Below are 24078 nucleotides of genomic sequence, written 5' to 3' on the forward strand. Positions count from 1 at the left end.
AAAACTGGTATTTGTCTAATAGCAGTCTTGTGCACTGACAATCCAGTGGGGTGAAATGAGTTAATAGCCTCTGTAGTTAGATACACAGCTTTGAAACATGCAAAATGTTGAAGACTCGTATACCGATTATGGACACACGCATGCATACAACGTCGCATAGACTGCGAAGACTTTCAGCAGTCAGACTGCAAGATTTTTTGAATTTACTACCTACTGCCACATTCCTCTATTTGCAACTAGTTCTGTGGCCTCATTTAGCATTATATATCTTACCTTAAATCGTTAGAACTTCAGTCCGACAATTGTAATCTTCATCTCAATCTACTTCTCTTACCCTCATTGAAAGAATCCATTATTCTCCTAGGTAACCTACCTATCCTCCTCCATTCACCTCACATGACCACAACACCAAAGATAATTAATAAGTCATCCATCAAGTTCATTCCTGACAGGCCCTCTGTGGTCTGAAATCACACTGGTCTTTATCAAACTTACAGTACTCTTGGCCACTGCTCGCACTGAACACCTTGCCGAGTATACTGATCAGTAAGATACCTCAATAGTTGTTGCAATCCTTCCTGCTCCCTTGCTTATAACTAGGTGCAATTACTGGTTCTGTCCAATCAGAAAGTACCTTTCCACAATCCCATGCTAATCCCATATCTCTATGAAGCAATTTCATCCCTGCCTTCCACTATATTATACATTTCAAGTCTATTTGAATTTATTCCTGCACCTTGATGACAATGAATTTGTTTACCATCCTCTCCACTTCCAAAAGCATGATTTCACCAACATCATTGTCCTCCTCCCCATGAGCTCACTTATTTAAACGTCACAGAAAGATTTCCTTTTACTTTGAAATGATTTTCAAAATATTCTTTCCACTTGTCCAATGATTCCCCGGGATCTATTAAGAGTTTACCGGATTTACCAAAAACTATTCATTTCCTTAACCCCTCTCTCTCTCTAAGATTTTTTATTACTGTCCAGAAAAGTTTTGCTGCTGCTTGACCTAGCCCTCCCAGTTTATTATCCAAATTTTCTCACAACCTCTTCTTGGATTCAAGAACGTTTTGTTTTGCACTGTTTGTATCACATACATACACATCCCCATTGGAGTCAGTCTTTGTTGGGTGTCATTTTTGGTACGCATTTTTTCTATCTTTACACCTACTCCACTAAGATGAGGAACATGCATATTCTAAAAATATCTGCCTGGTTATCCATTAACCTGGATAGAAAAGGTATGGTTTTTAATAAACTAAATATTAACATGCATATTTATAATTTAAAAAGTTTCTTTGGCACTTACAGTTTGCCATGGAGACAAAGAGTATTTTAACAGATTTAGTTTTACAGGCTGTATTTTGACATCTTGTTGTTCAACAAGGTAAAACCAATTAAATGTGTTAAGTCATATAAACATGGTTCCTAAAAATGCAAATAAAATATCTGAGTACTGTTATCAAGGTTGCTGTAAGTTCAAATCAATTTTAAATATCTATGAAAATTCTGGAAACTATCATTCAACAACTACAGTTGCATATTCAAGATGGTACCTTACTCCATTAAGGTTGACAGCGTCTCAAGCTAGATAGAAGGAACAATGATGTAGCCATTAGGAAAAGCTGGCACATACAGGATATCAGGATATCATCTGCTGTTAAAATAAGAGAGCTAATGCTCATCAACTTGGAAGTTCAATCTCTTCTCCATTATCAAAATGGCTATCTTTCCGTTGCTCTACGGTGGAGTGAAAATAAGGTAAGGTGAGAATTCTGGATGTATTTTTTCATATTAAATGTAACGCATAAGAAATGATGAAGAATGACTGCTAAGGGATGAGGAACAATATCAGAAAAGTATTCAAAATTAGGAGATAAAGGCCAAGTGGAAATTCCACAGATATAAACCATCTTCTGTGGTGTGGCCATATCGGGAAAATGGAGGGGGATAGGTTATTTAGGACAATAACAGACCCTGCCAGGTAGAATAAAAGGAACAGAAGTGGGTGATGACATTTATTTTTTATGCCTTTACGTCGCACCAACAGAGGTAGGTCTTATTGCGACAATGGGACAGTAAAGGCCTAGGAGTTGGAAGGAAGCATCCATGGCCTTAATTAAGGTACAGCCCCAACATTTGCCTGGTGTAAAAATGGGAAAGCACGGAAAACAATCTTCAGGGCTGCCGACAGTGGGATTCCAACCCACTACCTCCCGGATGCAAGCTCACAGCCAGGTGACCCTAACTGCATGGCAAACTCACCTGGTGATGACAGTTAGACTTGGTGTTTAACGTTTTTATCATAAAGAGGTGTGCATATATATAGATTTTGTGAATGTGCTAGTTTATTCACAGAAGCTTGCAGACAGAAAATATTCCACATAAATTTATAATGTATGTTATTTTATTCTAATCTAATTAATTTGAGAAACATGAATATGTCTACTTCCTGCTGAATATGAATATTTGTTCTATGTTCCTTCAATAGTTTTCAATTTTGAATGACTGACAATCAGAATTCTGTCCTTGAGAATATTTTGGAATTGTATCAAGCCAATGAAATGGAGTTGTTCAATTCTAATTCTTCCCAGATGCTTAACTCTCTTGGAGCCAGGCGGTACTGCGAGCGCCCGCCCTTTAAATTGCCAGAGCCGATGAGATCGGCCTTTAAATATCCGTGCGGAAGTTGCCAGAGCCGATTACATCGGCCGGCTGAAAATTCTGTGATATACATACTTTTTTGGCAGTCTATAGTGACGTGCATACTTTTGTGACAACCTGTAGTAAATGGGCTACAAGATATTGTGTGCCTGACCTTGCTTTGGAATTTCTAAGAGGGTGTTCTAGCTTTCACAAGAGTTGTTTCCTGTGTTTAGAAATACCGCTAACCGGTCAGTACAAGATTGCTCCTTGCAGTGAGTGGATTCTTGACAGCAGAATGGCAAGTAGTTCACGTGATATATTTTCAGCAGGTATTGATGACGATAAATTAATGGAATATTTGGAACAATGCGAAGTGAACGCGGATGATTTATCGGATAGCGATAGTGAATTTAGTTCAGAGAGTAGTGATGAAATTATACCAGACACGCCCCCGGGATCACCACAGCTAAAGAAGAGGCGTTTATTTGTTTCTAATGGCAGTAAGGCTACTGTGAATACTGTTGTTGATGAAACTAGTGATGACGAAGATGATGATGATGATGATGTCTCTGGAGAACATTTTGTGGAAATTTCTCCCAATGAACCTGACAACGTCCCTCAGTCTCCTGTTTCGTTCATGGAACTTCCTGGACCTAAACATGCCCCTGCGCCTGATACTCCGCCCATATCATACTTCAATTTATTTTTCACTTTTTCTCTGCTAAACCTTATAGTCACCGAGACCAATCGCTATGCTGACCAACTCCTTACTTGTAATGAACTGTCACCTAATTCCCGCTCTCGATGTTGGAGACGCACTACAATTGACGAAATAAGGGCGTTCATAGCTGTCATCATGAATATGGGACTAATAAGAAAACCTACCATTGTTTCGTACTGGAGTACTGTAGACCATTTCATTACCCCTTGGTTTGGTGAAATGTTCTCAAGGAATAGGTTTCAGCTTATTTTGAAATTTTTTCATTTAGTTGACAACAGTAAGCTTTCTCCTCCTGGCTCTCCAAACTACGATCCCTGTGCTCGATTCCAGCCTCTTGTAGATCATGCTAATAGGCTATTTAGACATCATTATACTCCCCATCAGCAACTTTCCATAGACGAAAGTTTAGTTGGAACTAAATGCCATACACAACTACTCCAATACATGCCGAATAAGCACCATCACAAGTGGGGGATAAAATTTTGGATGTTGTGTGATGCAGTTAGTAAGTATTGTGTTGGTTTTTATACCTACCGAGGAGCAAGATCCACTGAAGACAGAAACGAAATCAGAATTAATGGACTGGCCTACACTGTAGTGACCAAACTCATGTCCCTAGGGAATTATTTTATGAAAGGTTTTCACGTTTACGCAGATAATTATTTTACGTCAATCCCCCTTGCAAAACATTTATACTCACTTGGAACATTTATTACCGGCACTATACGAAGAAACAGGAAGGGACTACCAGATGCTGTGAAAAAGCCATTTAAATTAGTTTGTAATAAATATTTCAGACAGGGGCCAATTTTACTAGTGGGATCCAAACAGAAAAAATCTCAGAAAAATCAGGTGGTGCTTATAAGTACACGCGGAGCTGCAATAGAAACAGAAGTGCCTGCAACTGCTAGAAACATTAATCAACCCAAGAAGAAACCTAACGTGATCTTAGACTATAATCGTTATATGGGTGGCATTGATACAAATGACATGATGGTGTATTTTTATTTAGATGAACGTAGAACTTTGAAATTCTGGAAAAAAGTTGCATTCAATATAATTTCGAGAATGGTCTTAAATGCTTATTTGATGTATTTAGAAAACTGTAACGGAAAGAAAATGACTAGGCTCCAGTTCTACTCCAGTATAATTGAATCTCTGAGTACTGAATGGTTTGAGAATAGACAAAAGATTATCACGAATATTCCCGTGTGTGGCGTAAAACTTTTGTCAGGTACATTAGAAAGACGGTGCGTTGTATGTAGCTCTCCGCAACAGAGAAAGAGGTCGCGAACTGTGTGCATCAAGTGCGATAAAGGCCTGCATACTAAATGTGCAGCTCTTCATAAATGCCCTAAATAAACAAAATATATTTAAACTTCTACTTGAACAAAAAACAGAGATTTTATATGACGTTGCGTTACGCTTTCTATTGTTCCTATTAGTGTTAGTGATAAGTGATTAGTGTTAGTGTAAATAACCTTAAGTGCTTCAACAGTGATCTCAAACTTTGAACAACATTATATAGCGGTGACGAGTCTTCTTATCAAAAATTTTCGGTGAGTAAATTTATTTTGTCATTTTCCTTCTTTTTTACTAGTGACATAGTAAATTTGTGTTTGCATTTTTTGTTTTTCTTTTTCTCGTTCAGAGCAATTATTCTGTTCATAAATGAATTTTCTATCATTACGTAAATGCCGGTCCCCACGGGTCAAGTGTAGTGTGCCTGCCTCTCACTCGGAGGTCATGGGTTCGATTCCCGGACAGGTGAACGGTTTTTACTTGGGTCTGAGTGTTGGTTCGAGGTCCACTCAAACTAAGTGATGACAATCGAGGAGAGATCTTAGGCTAAGAGAGCTACCTTGGTCTAGAAAACCATGAATAATGAACGAGAGAATTCGTCTCACTGACCATGCGTCACCTCGTAAACTGCAGGTCTTCGGACTGAGCAGCGGTCGCTTAGTAGACCAAGGCCCATCAGGGCTTTAGTGCCATAGATGTTTTAATTACGCATATTGTATTGTACTGTATTGTAAGATGTTTTTAAAAATAGATACTGAAACAGAAAACTAGAAAAGGGGATTTCCGATAAAATAAAAACTATAATCTCAACTATTATTTTTTTACTTTTTAATAACTCAGAACTATTTTTATACAATCTACACCACATATATAAAATTTATCTTAAGTGTTTGCCATACATCGATATATACATGAATGTTATCGGTGAGTAAAATTGTCTTATTTTCATTAGGGACATACGTTTGAATTTTAATTTTTTATATTTTTATTTTTCGCGTTCAAAATAATTATTTTATAGAATTATATTTGGAAATAAATTCTGCATTTAGTCGTATATTCTTTTGTATCGTAGATGATATTTTCAAAGTAGATATTGAGAGAGAAAGTGCAAAAATGTTTTTCTCTTCCTAAAAGTAAACGTTATCGACAACCATAATATCAACAATAATACTTTTTAATTATTTATATCACTCTAAATCAGTTGTTTATTTTATGTAGTCGACGTGTAGAAAATTTCTTGCCGGTATTTGACATACACCGGTAGATATACGCGAATGTTAAAATGCACGTAATTCTACTAAAAACGGCCTGGCACTTTACAGTAGTAGAGTGCAGGCGGAGCTCTGGCCTCTTCCAGCTGCTAGTGAGCGGCCGATCACATCGGCTCCTGGCTCCAAGAGGGTTAAGCACATGTTCTACATATAATTATCCATGACTTTAGATTTTCCAAATGGCAATTCATAAGAAGCATATTACAAGTGATAAGCTGTAACAGCTTCATTTCAAGTAATACTAATCCCGTATTGACTATAATCAATCAATGAATATTCAAGATAAACTTAAATATTGTAATTAAGTGGTCTGCCTATTCAATAAAATATATAATTTATTATATCTAGTACATGTTTCGTCCCCTAAGGGACATCATCAGCTAATAATAAATTAACATTAATATATCAGAAATAAATATTATTAAAATTGGAAGGACACATTAAAACTTTTTGACATTTAAAATAAGATCTTCAAACTTTTGTTAAAATTGCAAGTCATAAGACAGATAAAACAGTTAAATTGTCCATATTTCTCTTGTTGATGTTCTTGGGAAATACCAGTTTTGCTTATAAAATCTTAAATTATCATTTGTTGTAAATAGCACACTTGATGTGTATCTCTAGGTAGAAGATTTGTTAAAACTTAATAAGCATTCCTTAGATGATATAATAAAATTTAAGTGCTTCAGAATTTAAAGTCAGATCGGGGCCGTGATGGTAAAGTTCTGTGTGGTAATGGATATAATTTTGATCTGAAATAAAATGAAAAAATAAAAAATAATATAAGTGTAAGTAACGTGAAATGGAAGATGAAATAAATATAACGTAATGTAATAAAATCGTATTACTTACTCATTATTGGCCCCGATGTGCGGAGAAGGACTTACTTCTACCGAGGTAAGTGTGCATCTTGTATATAATTTCAAGTTGTATAGATTATTTTCTTTCTAATTAATCAAAGTAATGTTGGTAAGTTTGGACATTTTCTAAAACACCACTTTTCGCCATGCCTACGCAGCTGAACAGGTACGGCATCCATAGTGCCCCCATACCACTCAGCGACCACGGAAACAATGGATTCAACGCTAATATCGGTAGTTTTCACTTATTCTTGTTCGTCATCCCCTCCCATAGGTTTGGTACAAGGTGTTTTACTCTTCCAGTATGTTCACAATTACAAAGACGGGTACCTTCTACCCAATCAATACTTTATTATATCTTGTTACAATGCAGTACCGGTTTCGACCTTCACCTGGTCATAAGATCTAAAGTGAATATATAATTTGTAAGTCTAATGAAGAATGTCATATGATATGAGTGATGATATTAAAATATACAATGACACTAAGTGTCCTCTGGTTTTTGAAACAAGCGTCAATGTTTCTTATCATATAATATCATATAATGAGATTAGTATTAAAGAAACTAATAACACGCTACAATATTTCGATGTAAATCATTCAACATAAGAACTGCATGAATGCACAAGATGAACAATCCACATCATTGAATATTCTAGAATGCTTGGTACAAACATACCTGTGAATGTACGCAACGCTTTACCAACATTAATTAAACTCCAAAGTGTACCTCAAGAATACTGTGAGCATTTTAAGTTATAGAAATTGTATCTGAACAAATTACGTGTTACTCACGAACAGTACACCAGAATTTTAAGTAGCATAAACATGTCACATAAACATCGACGCTTGTTTTTAAAAACTAGGGGACACTTAATATCATTGTATATTTTAATATCATCACGCCTGTCATATGACATTCATTAGACTTGGTAACTTTAGATCTCATGACTAGCTGAAGATGACCCCTGTGAAGGTCGAAACTGGTACTGTATAATAACAAGATATAATAAAGTATTGATTAGGTGGAAGGTACCCATCTTTGTAATTGTGTATACCAAGTATCAATACAGACATGAAACTGATCCAGTATCTTTTGGAGATAGTAATTCGTATTTGTATGAAGTTTGGTTGAGAGCTATTCTGGAAGATATTGTACACACGTACATCTACAATTTTTGTAATTTTCTTTCACACCTTTTACTTTTAGAATTTGTATTACTTGATTCAAGTGGTTCTTTTTAAGTTTTCTTAATTGTAACATTGACTGACTGTTTATGAATTCTTTCGTAAATATAGAAATATTGTTGTGTGTATAATTTTACATTTTAGCTTCAAATTATTTTGTTTTGCCTCAAAGTATTTTCTTGTGGCAGCTCAGATTGTCTGAGAAGTAGTTGATCCTTCCAAACAATAATAAAAATAAGTTATAACGTAATGTATTTATGTCTCGCATTACAGATATGATGTACACAATTCTATCTATCCCTGGAACTGCCACCAATCAGCCAAGCGACACCTAAAACTGTGTAAACAACATTAATCTCAGTGAATTTGGGCATTTTATTTATCCCCCTTCTAAATCACCATGCCAATGGGTGCTGAACTTGGACTAAAACGACATCTGGAGTGTTACTATTCATCTCAGTGACCCCGCAAAACTATGGATTCAACAGCAATAATCATCATTTTCGATAAATTTTAGTATCATCCCCTCTGCCAGGGGTGCTAGGGGTGTCTTACCACTAAAGTATCTTTTTGAAATAGTAGCTCATATCCATACCGAGTTTGGTTGAGAGCTGTGATGGGGTTTGACCTTCAACTAAATGCTATCCAGAGTGTCAGTATTCTTCTACGCGACCCCAAAAACTGTGGATTCAACAGCAATAATAATCATTTTCAATAAATTTTAGTATCATTCCCTCCGCCAGGTGTGCTAGGGGTGTCTTACCCATGTAATTATTTTTCCACACCAGGCCTGTAATCTACTGCAGAATCCTTGAGCAGACATTGCCATGGTTACTGCTGGTCATTTCTTCATCCGATTCCTAGAGCAGGGTATGTGATGGCAATATTTCCAAAAGGGTTGGTTTTAGGCATTTTGAGGCTTAAAATGAACTTTGTCTTGTCCTTGTACGACAAATTGAATATTTTGCCTATACAGTGAAACCTCGGAATGTGAGTAACTCGGTCTATGAGTGTTTTGCAAGACAAGCAAACATTTTAAATAAGTTGTAACTTGATAAGCGAGTGAGGTTCCGCTGTACGAGCATCACGTGGGCCTATGTTTTCTCCTCCCCTGTGCCTTTATTGAATGGAGGAATGAGGTATTTGTTCCTGTAGGGAAGAAATACCTTAATGCTCCTGCTTATCCTCTAGGCCTTGAGGCCTTACTGGAGGAATTCAAGTTTGTTAAGTTCCTTCCTCCTAACACTACTCCAGCCTATGTATCAGCAAGTCATTTCAAACTTCAAGAAGCTATACATCAAAGCACTACTTCGGCGATGCTTTGAAGTGACCGAAGGAACAAACCTTACACTTGGAGAGCTTGGGAGAAATCATTTCCCCATCGTGAACTGCCTGAAGATCATCGATGAAGCCGGGGATGGACTCACTAAGGGAACTCTCACTTCCGCTTGTGGAAAGCAGTGGCCTGACTGTGTTCTTGGGCGAGACTTTGAGGGGACTGTTGGTGAAAATGAGCTACCGATTGTCGATGAAATTGTGTCTTTAAAGAAGACTATGGTGTTGGAGGTGAATAACGTGGATATTCGAGAGCTGGTGGAAGAAAATAGCCAGGAACTGTCCACCAATAAACTGATGGAACTGCATCGCGAATCGCAGGAGGAGGTTATGGAGGAGATCTCGCGTGGGGAAGAGGAGGAAGAAAAGTCAATGGAATCTCTCACTTCAACTGAGATTCGGGAGAAGTGCAAATTGTGGGAAATGGTGCACAATTTTGTAGAAAAACACCACCTGAATAAGGCTGTAGTAGTACGAACGATGAACCAGTTCAATGACAATGCAAGGTCATATTTTCATGAAATCCTCAAAACGAGGCAAAAGACACAGTCATCGGTCAGGTTCCTCATTAAATTTGCACGAAAAGGAAACAATTCCATTGAACCAACAGATAGCAGTGATTCTCCTAGTGAAATTCGTGCTACACAGTAATTCTTCCTATGTCATCTCACATCTCCCTCACACCAACAATGATTCTGTTGTAAAGTAAAGTGCAATTTAATTTGTTTTAAGTTATATTTTGTTTCAGAAATGGTATGCGAATAAATATATTTGTGTTATGGATGAATCATCCACGTTTCAATTGTTTCTCATGGGAAAACTTGCTTTGGTATACGAGCGCTTTGGATTACAAGCATGTCGCCGGAATGAATTAGCTTATGTTAATGTGCCAAATGACCTAAATCTAGGGAATGGAGAGGGGTGTTAAAAATTTCTTGCAGATGGGGTTACCTGCGGGGTCCTAAAAGTTAACTATACAAAATTTGGTTCAAATTGGTGGAATGGTATGGATTTGTATAAGGTACAGGCTGACATTCTGCTTTATATATATAGATTATAGTTCGTAGGGAAACAATGTAAATGTGTTGCCATGATGATGGATGAGAGAAATGAAATGAGATCTGAGTTTGGTTATGAGATTGATGATTAGGAGAGTGAAGAAGGAGACAAATTAGAACAATATAGGTACATTACTAACTGAAGTATTATTTTGTTTAAGTATAAGAGGAAGAAAAATATTTATTAGCGCAGGTGTGAAATTAAAAATTGAAGCTGAGGAAATATTCCTAGAGGAAGTTTATACGAGTGTCTGAAGTGTTGAAGTTGACTGAAGTACAAATATCTCAATAACACAGCATTACTAGAGTATCTGTTGAGGTGCCTAATATCAAACATGGACATGCGACACCTATATCAAAAATGAGTTAAGGATTGATCCTTATAGCATTTTTAATGCTCTCTCTCTTTTTTCTTTTTCCTAGGGGCTTTACGTCGCACCGACACAGATAGGCTTTATGGCGACGATGGGACAGGAAAGGCCTAGGAGTTGGAAGGAAGCGGCCGTGGCCTTAATTAAGGTACAGCCCCAGCATTTGCCTGGTGTGAAAATGGGAAACCACGGAAAACCATTTTCAGGGCTGCCGATAGTGGGATTCGAACCTACTATCTCCCGGATGCAAGCTCACAGCCGCGCGCCTCTACGCCATGGCCACTCGCCCGGTAATGCTCTCTCTGAATTAGTGGTCCGTGTTTTTCATAAACAAATATTTCTATGTAATTTTTAACATAGAAATATGCAGTTTCTTTCATAACCGGACACCTCCAAATGTAGTTTATATATATAAAAAACGGACATGACCGTTTCAGCCAATCATATTGCTGCAAGTGACATCAAACTGTCATGGTGACCAGAGAATTTTTATCGACATCTTAAGGGAAAAGGAGGACTGTTCTTTAATGTCCTAGGATTGACAAAAGAACCTCGTTTTGCCAAAATTAAGTGATCAATCGGCTTATTAGTCCAGACAACTCTACTGTTGCAATCTATCTGTTGTAATAGGCACATCTCAAAGCAAACTGCGCCCTGACAATGTGTCTGTTTATACGTGCCTGCAGGATGATGGAAAGAAATCATCAAACGAAATAGCATCAGCGGTTGTCAATGAGTTACGATCTAATGATTTACAAGGCTTCACTTCAGTCAAGTTGATTGCTGATGGCTGTGCTGGCCAAAATAAAAACATTAATATGTTGGCGATGTGTGCAAAGTGGATTACAACGTATGCACCATCCTCTGTTGACAAGTAAAAACTGGTAGTTCCAGTTACTGGACACTCACATTTGCCTCCAGATAGGATTTTTGGACTCACTGAGAAAGACCTTAAGAAGATGACGACCATAGTAAGTCCTGATGAATATCTTGAGGTGTTCAAAATATACGGCACAGTGAAAGTGATTGGACAAACCTTAGAACAACTGAACTAGAAAGAACATGCACAGATTTATCTGAAATCTGCTAGTCAACTTCATTTCATGTTTTCACAGTGTAAAAGAATTGTACTCAGGAGCACGAAAAGAGGCAATGTTGTAGTTAAAGGTGAGGTAGGCTACTAATTGGAAACAGGTATTGAGCATAAGATCACGAAAGCATGACAGGTAAGTCTAATGTTGATGAATCATTTACCTACTGATATTGGCATGAATGTAAACCCACAGAAACTTAAAGTTGTTGACAAATTACTAGGAAAGCACTTTGGAAAAGATTGGAAAGGAATGCCTCTCTTAAGTGGTATGTCGAAGTCATCAATAAGAACATATTTAGTAAAAATGAACAAGCTGTTAATTATTATTTATGAATGTGATTGTTTTGAAGACCCTTGTGGTGAACCAGAGGTTATTTGCCCAAAAATACAGTGAAGCAAGTACTGAAATGAATGTTAAAAATGATAACAAAATATAACAATAGCCTTATTTCTTTCATATTTTAATTATATTTCTTTTAAAATGGAAGTTTACTTCCGTGTCATCCTGCAACATTTTTTCCCAATATTGGGATAGTTCATTTCAAAAGTGGACAATTACATGGATGTTTGTATCAAAAATGGACAAAAGCCAATCTTGGTTTCAGAAATGGACATCGTCATATCTGAACCTGTTTTACATTGACTTAGACTGAAATTCCTAAGTGTCGACCATGATTTTTTTTCATAGGGCTAGAAATATGACACACAAAAATTTTCACACATGTAACGGGGGTTTAACATAGAGAAACAAAAATGTGGCCCTACTGAAAAATTAACAAAATGGCTTTTGTCCATGTTTGATACTAGGCACCTCAAGTATTTGTTCAATACTTGGGAGGAAGAAAAAATATGAAGAAGAATAATAATAATGAGGCTAGGAAGTACTCAGTCCAGAAAACTTTCAGAGGACCTGAAATCATTCATTTACGTATGTTGAATCCTTGAATACTGCAGCTTCTGTAGAAAATGAGGAGCAGGATAATGGAAGTCCTGTGTCTTATGCTTTTGAATACTGTAATGAATAAAACTTAACGTACTCCCCAAAATATAATCCTCAATTATTGTGGGAATGTGATCACAAACTATAACTGTCTTAATCAATATTTGTGTATACTGCCCATGTGTGTGAGTTTATCACTTCGAACCTTGGGAATAGCAAATATAAGAGGTATGCTCTCCAATTTCATCATTAATGGCTGGTGCTCAACAGCTTTTAAAGAATATTCTGTGAAGGTAATCAAGAGTAATAGCAGTGGGACAACCACACCTAGTAAGTAGCAACAGTATAGTTTTATTCAGTCTGAAATAATTTACATATACTCTGACAAATCCTCTCCTATTGAAGGCTATCTATGGCCTCAGCTACCATGCGCAGGCAGCCTCATCTGATGCTACCTGAAGCTAGTCAATTTTAACAAAGGCCTACTAGACATCAGAGTATACCGAATCTCTCTTGGGCATCTACGTTTGTGTTTTAATGAATTTTGTCAGGTAAACACCAAGTGTGTCACCAGAGAGTTTTTACTTGCTGACACAGTACAACATGCAGTGCCGAATGAACTTCATTCCCACCCTTCAATAATCCAACTAGCTGCGCCTGGTTTGAACTCAGATGTCTGTAACTAGAGACAGAAACACTAACTTTCATCCACAGAGGCAGCTGATGGATAGATAAATGACAAATTCCATATTGTATAGGGTTAAACGTGCAAAACATAACTAAGCTAAACTGTACTTACTTGTTTTCTTCTTTGACTATTTCGTCCTTAATGTAGACAGAAGGCTATAAATAAGAAATATGGAAAGGAAATTAACAAAAGTATAGTAAAGAAGTAACAGGAATAAAAATATATAAATAAAGACAAAGCTGAAAATAAGTATCATGTGTGCACAAGAAAAAAGTATTAATTTATCTTTCAACTTAAAAATATAAGAACTGGAAATGAACAAATAAAAATGTAATACACAAAGAAATAGGAAAAGGATCAAGCAATACAGGGTGGGAAAAATAAAAGTGGCCTGGTAATATTTACAATAGGACTGATGTGGGATTGACCCCTGTTAATGAACATTAATAATATTATCAGTCTTAAAAGAAACTTGAAGATTACGGGCTGACTGCAGAAACGATACAAGTGTTAATTCTTAGACAATGTCTACCTAAACAATGTCTAAGTTGAGCACAATCTTCCATTACATCAACAATGTTCAACCGGTGTTTAGTCACTTCTTCACCCCCACATTAAATAGAATAGCAAAGTGACGCAGAGGGAGGATAAAAGCAGATCGTGATTGAAACTGACATGAAAGAGTCAGTAGCTGAACTTGGCTTCCGATACCAATAGACCAAGTATAGGGAGCAACACTAAAATTGATACACATACCTTAAGACAGTGATACTCTTAAATAACAGGGGGTTTATCCAAATGAAAAGGAAACACATAATAAAAATTGTCTTACCCTCATAATAGAGAAGAAAAGAATACAATGGGGTACGTTACTTACGTATAACATACAGGTACATCAGAATATGTATGGTTGAGCCACGCCAGGTTCTCTCTGTCTTTCCTTCTTTTCTTTTTTTTCACTATCATCAGAATGAAATAAAAATGACACCGAATTAAGAAGTCGCCTCTCTTATGCAGAAAAGCCCCAGGGGCTCTGAACTTTGGAGCGTGGGTTGGCGACCGCGGGGCCGTTAGCTGAGTCCTGGCATTTCTTCCACTTGCTTGTGTCGGGCTCCTCACTTTCGTCTGTCCTATCCGACTTCTCTTGGTCAACTCTTGTTCTTTTCCGACCCCGACGCTATTAGGTTTGCGAGGGCTAGGGAGTCTTTCATTTTCACGCCCTTCGTGGCCCTTGCCTTCCTTTGGCCGATATCTTCATTTTTCGAAGTGTCGGACCCCTTCCATTTTTCCCTCTGATTAGTGTTATATAGAGGATGGTTGCCTAGTTGTACTTCCTCTTAAAACAATAATCACCACCACCACCACTTATGCAGAAAAAGGCTATTACAAGAGGGTATTAGAGTATTACTCTTTTATATTTTGAGTCCCTGAAGTGACCACGAATCAAAGTGTCTTCCTCCTTTTTACCACATTACCTCCCATTTTTGCGGCAACAACAATTCGCCCCCCCCCCCTCCCAAAAATTATTATCCTTCGGCACAAATAAGAAGTAAGGTGAGGGCAGGTGGGCGAGGCAAGGAAGTATACATAGAATACGAACATGGAGAAAAAAATAACAAATAAAATATTTTCATGGTTACCTTCAAAATACACAAATGAAGTTAAAAGTTAGCAGAGCCAAAAATAAAATAAGAGAATGGGTGGGGAAGCCAGAAACAAGAATGAAATAACAAAGATACTGGAAATCTGACACCTAAAAAAACCAATGTACGTCCAGATATCAAACTAATTCAGATGAACACACACAGAGACCGAAACACAGAAACGTAAGGCAGAGGGACAAGCCAGTAAAGCATGTCATAATAGTTTACAAGTATAATCAAAACAATCAATTTGCTCGTGAATCCGGTCTGGTAAAACAAAGAAACAGGGCAATAGGGAAAACATACACCACACCAGTAACAACGTATCACGCATTCAAAACTCTCATTATCAGTACACATCCATACCACGCACCAAGAGTGGACATGAATAGTACAGAGTGGACGAGCAAGAAAACACCAATGGGTGTCGGAATCGAGCAAAATATGGAATGCCCACGCATACAAAAAATAAGTCTCCACACTTGTACACATACAAAACGAACCAATCAAACTGAGCAGAAAACATAACAGGCTCTACACTGCCCTTGGTTTCCAAACAGACCATAAAAATTGGCAGACATACAAGAATATAAGATCAATGAGAAACAAATCTGCAATAAAATTAAAGTAGAACAAATACGTAACCCCAGAAAACACGTAAAGACAATCATGGCAAGTCTCGGGGGGATCAAAAATAGCAAAATAAGTTGAAGAAAATAATTACCTTATGGTTAATAAGAACAAGAAGTCTCCCGAAGGAACTGACAGTTCCACAATACCATATTTATTTATTTATTTATTTATTTGTGTCTTTATTAAGTGGCAAAGTTAGGGCTCTTGGCCCTCTCTTATACTTGACCACATACTTTTTTTTGGATTTTCACAGTATTATTTTAAAATATCATTGTAATCAGTTACAGTTATTGAGATAAGATAAGTAAGTCAGATAAGGAATAACAATAATACAATTAATTAAGATTACTATTGATGAAAAATTATAGGATAAACAGAGAGTGGATAATAGCAAAATGATATCTACTTAATACCTAAAGAATAAATCTACTAACTAGCTTAAAGGAAAACTTATTCAAATATAAGGCTAAACTAAATTAACTGCGTATTACTATGTTACAATCTGAGTATAATAAAATTGATGCTACTATGTAATCTATTTCTAGCAACAGTACACGGCCTTAAATGAGAGGAGTACCGGGCGAGTTGGCCTTGCGCGTAGAGGCGCGCGGATGTGAGCTTGCATCTGGGAGATAGTAGGTTCGAATCCCACTATCGGCAGCCCTGAAAATGGTTTTCCGTGGTTTCCCATTTTCACACCAGGCAAATGCTGGGGCTGTACCTTAATTAAGGCCACGGCCGCTTCCTTCCAACTCCTAAGCCTTTCCTATCCCATCGTCGCCATAAGACCTATCGGTGTCGGTGCGACGTAAAGCCCCTAGCACAAAAAAAATGAGGGGAGTAAGAATGTAAATGGGATAGCTTACGATACTTAAATCTAGTACATAATTTTTGGTTTCATTCACAAGTCATTCACTCTTACATTCATTCAAGTCAACTATATGTACTCTGGAGGAATTTACAGTAGGCTGCTTTAAATGTCCTAGATGAGCAAGACTTTTTAATATCTTCCGGGATCGTATTCCATTCTCTCGAAGCAGAGACCGGGGATGAATGGCTGTAGGTATCTTTTCGATGCGGTGATGTTTTGAGTAGTGATTGGGAAAAAGTTAATTTCATGGAATGAAGAAAGAAGCCAAACTTGGACGACAGATAGGTGGGACTGTTTGAAGAAAGCAACTGATAGATGACGGTTATTAGGTGGGTTTTTCTATGGTCATTTAAACGTAGCCATCCCAACTTTTTGTAGTGGTGTTATATGAGCATCATGTCGGAGCTCGAAGGCATATCAAATGCAAGACTTCTGTACACATTGTAGTTTTGCTGCTTGTACGCAGGTTAGGTCAATCAGTATACTGTCACACTAGTCCAAAATTGGAAATATAAATGTTTGCATGAGTTTTAATTTAAGGTCCAGTGGGAGAACATTTTATGATGCTTTAAAGGACAAAGGGATGCATGTACTTTTCTGCACACATTAGTTATATGCTCATTCCAGGTCAGAGCCTCATTTAATGTGACCCTAAGGTTTGTAACTATCTTGGAGTATGGCACTTCAGCATCATCAACTGCAATTGGAGGAGGATTGTGATTATTATTTAGAGCACACAGTAGTTGTTTGTGTCCAATTATTATGCTTTGAGTCTTTCGTGGGTTGATGAGTAAGGCGTTGTTTCTCTTGAACGTTGTGAGTCATTGTAGGTCTGTATACATATGTTGGATCGCTTCACATATACTATCTATACTAGTATGGTAATATACCTGTAAGTCATCAGCACACAGATGGTATTTGCAGTGGACGAGTGGGAATGAAATATCATTAATATGCAGGCTGAATAATAAAGGTCCCAGCACAGGTCCTTGAGGCATGCCAGATAATCTGATAGCCCATTTGGACATAACATCGTTTACTGAGATACATCGACAATGATTTGTGAGGTAGGATATAAAGAAATTGAGCACACTCTGGTCGATGCCAAGGGAGCGCAATTTTGAAAGGAGGAGTTGTATATTGACTGTATCAAATGCACTGCTAAAATCAAGGAGTGTGAGTACCATCACCTGTTGTTTATCCATAGCAATCCTGATATAATCTGTTACCCAAAGAAGTGCTGTCGTCGTACTGTGGCCCTTCCTGAAGCAAGATTGCAACGGGTCTAATAGTGAATGATTTCTGAGATATTCAGTTAGTTGCTCATTTACTAGTCATTCAAGGGCTTTCGCAAGCGGAGGGAGTATAGATATAGAGTGGTAATCTGATGGATAATTTGAAGTGGTGTTCTTTAATACTGGAATCAGTAGAGCATCCTTCCAAATGGCTGGAAAAGTTCCTGAATTTATACAGTAATTAAAGATGGGAGTAATTGTCAGTAACAATGCACCGAAGACATTATTTTATGAAGCCTATTGGAATATGATCTGCTTCTTTCACTCGAGATTTAATGGAATTTAAGACTCGTTTTACTTCGTTTATACTGACGGTTCGTAATGAGAATTTTGGTTCAATATTCAAGTAATTGCCATCTTTGTGTGACTGGATTCCAGATTGGGGACGAGTTTCTTTAATTTGTTTACCAGTGAAATGAGAGTTAAGTGCGTCAGGCGATATTGTTGGAATATGAGGCTCTTTAATTTTTCCTATTCCTATTGAATATACAGTAATTGATTCCAAGCATTAACTGTATTGAGATTTTTGGTTTGATTTCTGATATACGTAAATTTACTGTTTGTAATTAATTGTTACGTTTTGTTCTGTAAAAGACAGCAATGTTTGAAGTCCGTTTGTTCTTTTGTTGCTCTGTACCAACGAAACAAAGCATCACGGCAGGTTGTTGCTTTTATCTCAGTGTTTAACCACGGAGCAGGGGAGCGAGTAACCCTTGCTTGCAGAAAGGGAGCATGCTTGTCAGAGTCCTATCAATAAGGAGTTAAATCGATGTACATTTAAGTTCACATCGTGCAACTGTTGTATGTCATCCCAAGGCAAATTATATGCGTCATGTTGTACTTGAGTTAAGTCTATATTTTTCATGTCTCTGTAGTTTATATACTTAGCTTTACACTACAGCACCCGCAGTGAGTAGCACAGATAAATAAAATCGTGTGTTGCGATACCAGGGGCAGAGATTTGCCCATGCTTGACAGATTTATGGGGATTATTTGTCACTAAGTAGTCAATTAGGGTGTGGGTTGAGCTGTTACATGTGTATATGTGATTAGTTCCATCTAAAGGTAAGATGGTCATGTCCACTGAAGTGAACAGTCTGCGAATTCGGTCCGAGTCACTAGCCTGGGTCAGGAGATTTATGTTAAAATCACCAAGGATTATGGTATGTTCGTAACCTGGTATAAGATTCAGCAGATCTGTTTCAAGTGCGTCTACATTTCTTACTTTGGGTGGCTTATAGACTTCTACTATTAACACTTTCTGCTGGTTGACAATTGCCTCCAGAAACATATATTCCGTATGCGGGGTGTCATCGGGAGAAGATTTACAGATTATTTTGCTCTTAATGTCATCTCTACAGTACACTGACACACCACCGCCTTGTTTACCTGCACAGTCATGCCCGTGTAAGGTATACTCATGTATTTTTACAAGCGCGGAACTGATACTCTTAGTCAACCAACTTTCACTCAGACCGATTAAATGCATATTCGTATCAGTAACTAGACAACAGACTTCATCAAAGTGACTGAAAGTGATAAACAGCTAATGTGGCAACATTGCAGGGTTCTAGGAAACTGCGACAAGGCACATTCCGATAGGATTCCTATGGGCTCAGGTTGGGGGTAAGGGAACTACTGGTGAATGTGAAAGAGGGTTGTCACTACCTTGTACTGCGTCCAGGTTAGTGGCATGAAGGAATTCATTATATGCTACAAGCACAGGCTCATTAGTCTGAGCCATTATCACGCATAACTAAACACTTATCGAGAATTTCCCAGGTATATCCGTTGACTCAATTTGCACACACACAAATATATACACATGAAAACTACTTAACATTTTCAGACTTAAACCTTCATTCACTGTTACACCTGCTGAGTTTAGAGCTCTGTTCAATTCACCTACAGTACTAATATATCATTTTCTTCCATTATTTAGTAGCATTACTATGCGCCATTCGACTGTCCATACCCGCTTATGCCCTAGGATATCTCTAGCTCTGTTTAGAATCTGTTTTCGGATATTCATCAGCGATTCAGTTATTAGAAATTTACATCCTTTGAGAAGTTTGGCGACTCTCCACACCCGGTTACGATCTTGAAACCTAAGGAATATCACGATGATCGGTTGCCTTCCTATCGCTACAGCTTCAGCTGTTGTATGTTTCCGCTCACCAAGCTTGTGGCAGCAGTCAATGTCTCCTAGTGAGATGTCCAGTTGTAGCTTATCCGTGATGAAGTCCGTAACTTTTTATACATCTTCACCAGGTTCCTCAGAAATACCATGCAGTAGAAGGCAGTTATGACAGCCATACTGAGCCAAATTGTCAAAATTTCTTTATGGCGGGTTAGAGCCTCGTCCATCGTCAATATCTTAGTCCTTAGTTGGGCAATTTCAGTGGTCACTTGGTCCTTGAAGGTTTCAAATTCGGCAGCCAGGCTCAGTATTTCCTGTCACGAGTTGGCAGTAGTGGCCACAGCACTGGTGGTCGCTGCTGTTACGTGAGCTTGGAAGTCACTCAGTTGACTTTCAAAGACAGTAATTCTTTGATTAACTACTTTAAGTGTCATTTTTAGTGATAATTTTTAACTACAACACTACACAGATGTTTTTAGTGACACAGTTCGTACGTAGATGTGGTTGTTCTTGCTGTTTTTGCAAGATATAACAGAGAGCACTTTACACTCACACTGCACCGGCTGCCATCTTGTGGAAATATTTAAAATGGTTAATGTATCTTTTATAGGATAGAAAAGCCATGTCATAAACCTCAATCGCCATTTAATTTTTCAAAAATGAACAAGAATAAACAAGAGGGCAGACGAAAATGACAAGACTTGACAGCGAGAGTTGCCATCTGTCTACATAGAGATGAGTTGTTCGATAATGCAGACATACTCTTTGGGTGATCAGCCATATTGAGCCAATATAATAGATCGCACGGTGCGATACATGTCAAAGAACGGAAATAGTATAATGAATAGTAAGGTGTGGTTGAATAGCTACACATCAGTTATAGTTTCAAGGTTGGTTTGAAAATGGAAATACAAGTATTTCCATGCAACTCTTTGCTTGTCACAACCAATGAAATTCGTCAGTGCGTGCACCAAACGTTAGTCAGCTGTCGTCTTCCTACACATCACTCAAATGAGCATGAGCATAACTTGCTCACAAATAAGAATATTGCTTTTGGTGGAAATGAAATCACATATTATCAACACTTGAGTGACACGCCATCGTACAAGGAAGTGTAGGTTTGATCGTAGTGTTGTTACGGTGAGAGTAATCCAAATAGTTTCTGCGAAGGGAAGATGAAACTATAGTACTGTGTAACCAAATGAGTTGTACTGGCCACAGATGTAGCTATACATTCGAAATGCACCCTCGGCAGCCCTGAAGATTGTTTTCCGTAGTTTACCCATGTTTACAACGGGCAAATACTGGGGTTGTTATTATGGCCATGGCTGTTCCTTCCCAGTGCTTGCATTCTATCTCATAGTTGCTAAAAACTTACCATACCTAAATAAGCGTGATGATTATCAGTTTAAAAGAAACACTCACGCACACACAACCTACTTTTTAGTGTCAATATTATGTGCGCTTACTTGGCAGTAAATGTAATAACTCAATCCCTTCCAGCCGATGTATGTGACATCCTTCTGATAGTCGGGACAAGTTATTCTGATATGGATGTAGTCTAAGTGACCTATAATTCCAGGGAAATTATCCCAAATATAATAGAATACAATGGTTGCCAAGAATTCTATTCAAGTTGACAGTTACTGGACTGCCCCTTGTGTAATATGTTTCATGGTACATAACTTCTGATTGTGATTCACTCCTAAAAATTCAGGCTAAACAGTGTTCTCAGCAGTGTTTAAACTTGGCCAATTGAACATCAGTTTTAGACAGTGTCTAAGTGACAAATAACGTCTTTGCAATGCGGCAGCCATACTTAGACATTGTTTAACCATAAACATCATCTAAACACAGTTTCTACAATCGGCCCTAAGTTTCTAAAAAATATAGCAAGTAGCAACCAGAAATATTTCTTTAAGTTTGTACAGGCATATTTTTCACCTTGGTGATGATTTTATTCATCCAATTTTTGGCAGAATTTTGTTATTCCTATTTCCAAGAAAGCTGGTGCTGACAAGTGTGAAAAGTACCGCACCATTAGTTAAATATCTCATGCCTACAAAATTGTAACACACATTACTTACAGAAGAATGGATAGACATGTCAAAACTGAGTTGGGAGGAGATCAATTTGGTTTCAGAAGAAATGTAGGAACACGTGAAGCAATCCTGACTTAATGTCTGATCTTAGAGGATCGAGTTATGAAGGGCAAGCCTACATACGTGGCATTCGTAGATCTAGGAAAGGCACTTGATACTGTTGATTGGACCAAGCTATTTGAGATTCTGAAGGTGATCAAGATCAGGTACCGAGAAAGAAGAATGATATACAATCTATATACAAAATAGTCTGCTGTGATAAGAATCGAGGGCTATGAAAAAGAAGCAGCAATCCAGAAAGGGGTGAGGCAAGACTGCAGTTTGTCCCTCCTTCCTTTTCAACAATTATATAGAACAGGCAGTAAAGGAAATCAAAGGGAAATTTGGAAAGGGAATCACAATGCAAGGACAGGAAATCAAACACTGAGATTTGTTGATGATATTGTTAATTGATCTGAGACTGCAGAAGATCTGGAGAAGTTGCTGAATGGTGCTGACGGAGACTTGGGTGAGGAGTACAAGGTGAAAATAAATAAGTCCAAAACAAAAGGGAGTGCAGTCGTACGAAGTCAGGTGATGCAGGAAATATTAGATTAGGAAATGAAGTCTTAAGGTGAATATTGTTATTTGGGTAATAAAATAACTAACGATGGCAGAAGTAAGGATGACATAAAATGCAGGCCAGCACAAGCAAGGAAGGCCTTTCTTAAGAAATTTTGCTCACTACGAATATTCATATAGGAATTAGAAAAATGTTTTTGAGGACTTTCGTTTGTAGCGTGGCAATATATGGAAGTGAAACATGGACGATAACTCGCTCAGAAAGAAATAAAATAGACGTTCTTGAAATGTTGTGTTACAGAAGAATGCTAAGGTGAGATGGATAGATCAAATCGTGAATGACGAGATACTGAATCGAATTGGTGAGAGGAGATTGCCGTGGCTAAATTTGATGAGAAGAAGAGATAGAATGATAGAACACATCTTAAGACACCCAGGACTTGTGCAGTTGGTTTTTGAGGGAAGTGTAGGGAGTAAGAACGGTAGAGGGAGACCAAGGTATGAATATGACAAGCAGGATAGAGCAAATGTAGGATGCAGCAGTTATATAGAAATTGAAATGTTAGCACAAGATAGGGTGGCATGGAGTGCTGCATCAAACAAGTCTATGGAATGATGACTCAAACAATAACATAGTTCCTGTTACAACCATTTTTAAAGCTATTTCGTAGATGGTATGAACCTCTTTTTTATAATTATATTTAGAAAGCGGAATATACAAGACTCTACATATCAAACTGTAAAAAAAAAGTTTTCTTATAATAATTACGATGACAAGATTCCTTTTTTATTATACTAATCATCTGAGTGGACTATCTATAGATATCATAGAGAAGAGTTGTGATTCCTGGCAATTTTAAGGTCTGAATAATACAAAGATTTGTCAATTTTCCACTCTGAAGTAAATTTAATGTATGGGAGTAATGAGTTGAGAAAATTTAAAGTGTTTTTAAATCTGTTTTCTGTTTATCAATGGTTGTAAATATGTTTTACACAAATCTGTAGCAGTGACAAAGAACTTTGCATTTATTACTACTTTTGGGATTTTCTAAGAGGTCTATATAAATATCTGCAAGGATACCCAACGCTGGTGAGCCAACTGGAAACCAGTTTTATTGACATGTGGTCACTGATAATGAAAAAAAAAAAATGTTCTCTAGGAAACACTGTTGTGAATTCTTCAATTTCCAACATACTAAGTGTACCAAATGTATATAATTATCTTTTACTAAATCAATGGTGATTTTTATAGGTATATTTGCATACATGTTTGTTATATCAGACGAGTGAATGGTACAATTAAGTTTTAATTTTACTTGCTTAGTAATTTTATAGAAATCTAGTGAATTTTTAA

At 37.5% G+C, this 24078-nt stretch overlaps 2 protein-coding genes across 2 annotated transcripts in view; one reads left to right on the forward strand and one right to left on the reverse strand.

Annotated features, from left to right (window-relative positions):
* LOC136882431 (zinc finger protein) overlaps positions 1-24078 on the forward strand; it is a 358684-nt gene that overhangs the window by 174467 nt on the left and 160139 nt on the right. The window lies entirely within an intron of this gene.
* The window catches only part of LOC136882321 (zinc finger protein 570-like), a 235667-nt gene that overhangs the window by 2418 nt on the left and 209171 nt on the right, over positions 1-24078 (reverse strand). Inside the window, exon 7 of the mRNA XM_068229551.1 lies at positions 13591-13634. Within this exon, the coding sequence (XP_068085652.1) occupies positions 13591-13634 (44 nt within the window). The remainder of the gene's footprint in view (positions 1-13590; positions 13635-24078) is intronic.

Source organism: Anabrus simplex, chromosome 10 (assembly GCF_040414725.1).
Source record: "Anabrus simplex isolate iqAnaSimp1 chromosome 10, ASM4041472v1, whole genome shotgun sequence".
Lineage (NCBI taxonomy): Eukaryota > Metazoa > Arthropoda > Insecta > Orthoptera > Tettigoniidae > Anabrus > Anabrus simplex.